This window comes from Amblyomma americanum, chromosome 1 (genome assembly GCF_052857255.1).
Source record: "Amblyomma americanum isolate KBUSLIRL-KWMA chromosome 1, ASM5285725v1, whole genome shotgun sequence".
Lineage (NCBI taxonomy): Eukaryota > Metazoa > Arthropoda > Arachnida > Ixodida > Ixodidae > Amblyomma > Amblyomma americanum.
This window is the reverse complement of record NC_135497.1, coordinates 295,229,090-295,235,645: the sequence shown is the minus strand read 5'-3', so window position 1 is coordinate 295,235,645 and position 6,556 is coordinate 295,229,090. Positions and strand designations below refer to the sequence as shown.

The window sequence follows — 6,556 nt, the reverse complement described above, 5'->3', positions numbered from 1 at the left end:
GGTGGTCGAAATTATCCGGAGCCTTCTATTACAAAGGGTCGCGTTAGGACGTTAAATCCCATAAGACCAAACCAAATTTATTTGCATACACATTTGAAACTTCGCTGCAAGCCTTACAGCGACTTTTTGCAGAGCAAGCAGCGCTGGATGTCAACATGTGCATGTTGGGGAAGGGGATGAGGCAAAAGAAAACTGCCTTTCCAATGAAAGAATTGCTATTACCCAGCTTTGCTATGCCCCTGCACATTGATGCAAATGAGCTGGGGAGTGCCATTGCTGGCATTTATGCAAGGAGAGCTCTTGTGTTGAATTTAAGCAATGTATTTACCAAGGATATCCTGCTGGGAGATGTGTTGCACAGAAAGCTGCAAGATGTCTTCTGAACACTTTTATTAAAGAGTTCTCTGACCAGCACTGAATTTGCCAGAATGTATGCCAGTACTTTGTATTTTAAAACAGCTTTTATTAAAACATGTATATGAAAAATCTTCAAACAAACCAAACTTCTGCAATAACAATACAGCAGCGAAAATTGCACAAAGATCACAATACGTTCTGTTTGTGTGCAACATGTGCTGTTGCACCACTGAAGTCGTTGCTGGCGATATACAAACTTTTTGGGTAAAGCAGTGGGACCAATTTCTTTACATGCATGATCAATGTGCTGGCAAGGAAGATGCACACAGTATTCTAGACACGGTCGACAAGAGTAAAAAAAGGTGTACACACATTACATGAACCACAATACCTTGCTTACTACCTAATTTCTAGAAGTTGCTACACCATGCTGTGTGCCACAGTGAGCACATTGGTCCCGGTTGACTACAAAAAAATGACTGCACTACATGGTAAAGATGAAGCCCCCTTTTTGTTCCCAAGCTTCTCAGAGGGTCACAGAGTTTATACTTGAGCACCATGCAAAATGTGAAGGTAGTTAAGCAAGTGGTAATATAAAAGAAGAATGTATATAAAATATTAGCAAATACATATTTTTTCCCGAGTACAACAATAACAAAAAATGTAACAAAACAGCATGCATGTGTAAAAGAAATCTAAATATGCCTATCAACATCAACAAGGCGAATTCATACTTTACAGCTGTTCGGAGGCCACAATCGTTACCATCATTTCTAGGGGACTAAAACAGGTAAGCTCCTAAGAGGCACGTTCCTTGCTTCCCCATCACACTGCTTCTATATAAAACTCCTACAAATAAACTAAAATCGGCTCCTTCAGCTTCTTTTGAAGGAACATACTTCTCCCGCCACCGGTGAAATAAAACACTCTTGACCGGTATAAAAGCTTCAAAACATAGTGAATGCGTTTACTTTATGCGGTGCACACACCACAAATTAACTTTTTAAGCACCAACATTCGTAAAAAGAATGCAATGTCCTGTCAAATTGACCTCGAAACGCAACTAACGGAGGGGAGATGGAAAAAAAAAAGCAGAAAGACAACGTAGCAAGAAGGCTATACATCAGTTCGTTACAGAGCGGTAGTAATCAGCCAGGACTTTCCAGGCAGATGGCTCCATGAACCCTGCAGGTGGCTCCTGACCACTACGTGCCAAGCTGCGCATTTTGGTGCCCGAGATGAACTGGAAGTCTTCTTTCCGCTCAGGCTCAAACAATGCCATCTTCTTTTTCTTCGTGTCGTAGGCGGCCACTTGGAATGGGATGATCTCAAGCTGTGTAAGGCCGGGAGCCATCGTCAACACCTGCAAAATGCAATTCACAGATGTGAAGCACAGGATAACAGTATTGTCATTCTGGTCTATCCACTCGTAGAATGCAGAGTCGCGTATTGACATACAGGCACCAACGAAATACAACACCTATATCGCCAAACAGAATGCTTGATGCAAAAGAGCACAGCCCATTCTTTGAGTATCATACTATATACGTTACAAAACTTGATCAAGTGTTTCATCCATACACTACAACTGAAGAATATCCACAGACGCCCACATGTATCTCAACTCTCTCACTACTGCGAAAAAATGACAGATTTTGAGAATTTTAAATTAAAATTATTTCTTCAATAACTGCCAAATGCACAGCGCATTGCAAATGCATCAAACTGTAGCTTACTGACTGTACTTCTGAATTAAAAAATGCTAGAGTTGCGAGTGCAAAACTTTAAAAAGTTGTTTAAATATGCTGGTACCACAAAAAACAACACAAGCAAAACAAAAGCAAGCCACTGCACTGAGCCAGAAGTTGATTACAAAAAAGAAAAAGAAAATCGAAATATACAAATGTTGCACATGTTTTTAGCTACCATTCTTGCCATTATCAGCTGTGTATATATTATACCGCACTTTCCATGGCCTTTCAAGTTAGGGAATATGACTGGTGCTCCATTAGAGAAAGCAGCTGCATGAGGACGTGAAGTGGAGATGGATCTGGAATGTACTGCACAGCACACTTGCTCCAAGTTCTGTTAATGTTTTTTATAGCACAGCTTGTAGTTCCTCATTTTCTCCATTTGTCTTTTTCAGTGGGCAGCGAATGGGTTCTATAGGTGAAAAGGCAGTGTTGCCATCCTTGACATCATCATCATCAAAATTCTGCTAGCGCATTTGGTAAAATATCCTGATAGTATGTTGCAAAGACCCTAAAACACCAAATAAAACCACCATCATCATTTACAAATCAAGCGCACTACATAAAATACAATGTGAACGGTAAAACGAAACACGTGCAAGCACGCGCTGATGTCCCGGGCCTCTGAGACGAAGTCTCGCTATCGGGACTGCATCAGAACTGACTAAAGTGGTCGGCGTAGCCTTTCACCTTTGATGAGCGCACGGTGAAACGGGTGCCATGATCGCTGACCGGTGGACTAAGTCCGGTCATTTTCATTTTCATGTCACCTCCTCACGTTAGCAAATGAAAAAACAAAACTGAAACCAAAGAGCTGGTGTCATAGAAGAAAACTAGAAAGAGCAGCTTGACCACAAGTGCCGACTTCTGGTCACTTTTTGGCGGCAGGTTGAAAACGTCGGTCATATATGATTGATGGCCTATGATGTGGTAGCGAAAGAGTTAATGCCTGCAAACTTACTATGTGCTACGTTCTAAAACTGGCTCAAAATTTTGCAATTTCATCAGCTCCAAACCTTGTGCAGAGCTTGACCTAAGACAATGTCCTCTTGTGAAGGTGAACAGCAATGTTAAGAAAAGAAATAAAGGTACGCAGATGACCTACATTTACATTCCTGGTGCACACATATATAGTTCAGCAATGCACTGATTTAGTACTAACGGTGCAGAAATATGTAGGAACAAATACAACTCCCTTGTCACTCTTCTTAGGGGCAAGGAAGTGAGTGATAGCTGCCCCCTCCCCTCATTCCCCATACCATGAGGGCCCACCACACTACAAAGCCCACCACACTACCAGGCCCACCCACAACATTAAAAGGCCAATCTAAATGGCATTCTCATCACCCAGCCGGCAAATGAGAGAGTTCCCAGTTGTGACACACAGATAGATACAGTGCTACCATTTTACCGGAAGTTGCAAAAGGACAACCGGAAGTTGCAAAAGGAACGTCAGTGGATGACGTATTCATGGGCGGGGCGCAGTCCCAGACCTGTTTTCTTTATTTTTTTCTGGTGCTCCTCGTGTACGAGTTGAGGAGGGAGAGGAGGAGCATAATTTTTTATCGTCTATATCTTCGCTGTTATTGATGCTAGCTCAAAAATTCTTGCACTGGGGTGACGAGTGATCGAATGCCTATCTATCGTCTGCTTTACGTAATCTCAATTAATTTATTGCATAGTCCCTTTAAGTTAAAGGCCACATATGAAGAGAATGGGGCCATGTGAGTGAGCAAAGCACACCATACCTTTGCCCCATGAGTTGGGTCATACAGGTCCTGCTTTGTCTCTGGATGTGGCATTCCTGCAGGGTCTCTGCCTACAATGTAGAAGTTGCTGCCACACACCATTCTTGCCTTGGCATGCCACTGAACCTGCACAAGTAGCACATAAAAGAGGGTGTACTTCAAATGGAATGTGAAATTAAGAGTTGTACAATAGTAAAATGACGAATCTGAAGCAAACAGCGGTGAATATTGGTAGAAAGTTTCCATAGTGTTTGAAGTACTAAAGTACACCAGCTAACTTATTAACAAATGACAGCTTTTTACTTGAGCGATAGCTACAATCACCACAGATTAACCATTTTTTTTTTCAAACGCATGACCATAATAGCAGAGCGCTTGGCACAGATCCAAGCAATACACCTTTAATACGTGCTCCAGATGTAATGGAGAGGTCTGCCTTACATGGTGCAATGGACAGGCTGGACAACACGCTGAATGTGGTAAACTTTGGTAATACCATAAGAGAAATGGCAAGTGACAGTGTTTTGAATAAGTTCTAAAACACTGAAAACCTATTTCATAATTCCATAAAATTAATGACAGCAGCTAACTTATTAACAAGTAACAGCTTTTTACTTGTGCAATAGCTAAATTCACAGTGGATTAATCATTTCTTTCTAGAATATCGATACAGTCAAACTGCAATATAATGAACATTGATATTATGAATTATAGGCTATACTGAACTGTTCTGAAATATTTCTGACCAACACACGCCATTTTAACTTCATACATCGAACGTGGCTGACTATAAAACGAATACACTGAACTGCTGAGTGCCAAGCTGTGCCCACTCAGATGGCAGGTGACAGGCTTTGCCTTGCTGCATGAGTGACTGGTGGTGATGTGGCAAGCATTCGCGCCAAGGTTTGCATTTTATCTCGCTTGTGCCAACAGAGCCATAGTAGATATAGCAGGGTGAACAGCTGGTAGCCGGGCAGTCAGAACCCATTCACACCTGTCGATAGTGCCGGAACCAGTGGCATGGTCGGATGTAGCCTTCCAGTAGCCATCCTGTCCTTGCATCGACTGTCGCAGAGGTGGGGGAAAACTGCGATAGCTTTCGTTCTGCTGTCCCGATTTTCGTGTGATACTTTTGCAAAGTGGGGAAGCCTCCCTAGCTGACATCTGACCTGCCGCAACTGCGTGTTGTCAGTGTTGTGTGGGGAAGCCAATCTAACTTACTTTTGGCACTCAGTTCTTTGCAGCTTCCTGAAAGCTTCTGAAAGGGTGCCTCCCAGCTTTTATCTTTTCTGCGACCAAATTGCACTTTTCCTACTGGAGTTATCGGCGAAATTTTGTCTTACGAATTTTGGCTATATCAAACTATTTTAACGTTTTCTTACCTGTTGAATATAACAAGGTTTGCCTGTAACTAAATAAAAACTTGCAAATTTCAAAAAGTTTCATAGAATACCATATGGGCACAGAAAAGCACCAAAAAATGCGGTAACGTCTGCAACAATGAAGATTAGTAGGCGCCTGCGTATTCAGCTGCAATGTTGACAAATTAGCTTAAAAAAAGTAGGAAGCGTCCGAGATAAATCGCCGCGTGTTTTGTAAAGTGCCAGGCAATACTATCCTTATTCATGTTTGGCACTCGACAATTCTTAATTGTATCACACATGCCATGATGCTAAATGTTTATTATATACTATTACAATTGAAAGTTTACGGGGTTTGTGTCCTTGGAAAAAAAAGAAACTGTTGTAGCTCTGCCTTGCAACCCAGTCATGTCATATTGTTGCCATACAGCATGCACATCATCTCATACCTTGACACATCTCAAGCGGCTGGATGGCATCACAGCGCCGAAATAAATTTTTTTTCCCATACACACGCATCCTGTAAACTTTTGATCGCAATAGTATGCGTTGTCATGTCGAACAAGCTTTGTCTACGATCACAGCATAGCAATTAAAGCAATCTTAATCAAGGTGTGTTGGCAGTAGAGGGTCTGTCAAGACAAAAACTGCGGATGCAGGCTTTACATAGAAGGGAATGCTTTCTGCCCGCCTAGGCTGCTGTGATGTGTGAACGTGTTGACCAGTCGCTAAATGCGAAATACAGCCAGTCAGGGAAATAAATGAAGTGAATGCTGTGCGAGAACCAGGTTTGCACCTGTTTCCGCAATGCAGATCATGTAGCTGTAAGCCTAAACACGTGAGTATCATTTCTTGCCACAGGGATCAACAACTAGATCAGCAGAATGCTGATGCTTCTTTTGGTTGAGAGAAGGGGGAGGAGCAGGGGAGGAGAAGAAAAGCCTCTGCCAAGCCAACCTTGCCACTGAATAGCATAATATCTTTGTTGAAAAAGTCCAGATGGCATGCATTTTTGCATTTCCTAGTTTCGCTTTGCACAGACAAGGTGGTCGAATGCATGAACTGCTCTTGTTTTTCTAAATTAGAGCTTTAGCTGTTAATCGGTGCTTGTCCTCTTGCCTTCAATGTCTTCATGTAGCCTTCTGTTTTTTCTGTCAACAAGATGATGACCTAAGAAGGCGGAAAAGATGTTTTCTAAGCTGGTCGGGTCCTGCAACTAAGTTTAGGTGGAGTAGGAACAAAAAAAAAGTTCCGCTACTGCGGCACATTTGTTTCACAAGGTCATTCCCTCTGCTTACCAAATGAAACAGCTTGTTACGTTTCGCCTACGACGCGC

The 6,556-nt window shown here is 42.2% G+C and overlaps 1 protein-coding gene across 2 annotated transcripts in view; it reads right to left on the bottom strand.

Moving 5' to 3' along the window:
* Nucleotides 1–375: 375 nt before the first annotated feature.
* Papss (3'-phosphoadenosine 5'-phosphosulfate synthase) overlaps nucleotides 376–6,556 on the bottom strand; it is a 62,292-nt gene continuing 56,111 nt past the window's right edge. For both annotated transcript variants that reach the window (XM_077649553.1, XM_077649552.1), the window contains exons 11-12: nucleotides 3,857–3,982; nucleotides 376–1,720 (exon numbers count right to left, since the gene is read on the bottom strand). In XM_077649553.1, the coding sequence (XP_077505679.1) occupies nucleotides 1,481–1,720; nucleotides 3,857–3,982 (366 nt within the window). In that variant the 3' untranslated portion in view covers nucleotides 376–1,480. The remainder of the gene's footprint in view (nucleotides 1,721–3,856; nucleotides 3,983–6,556) is intronic.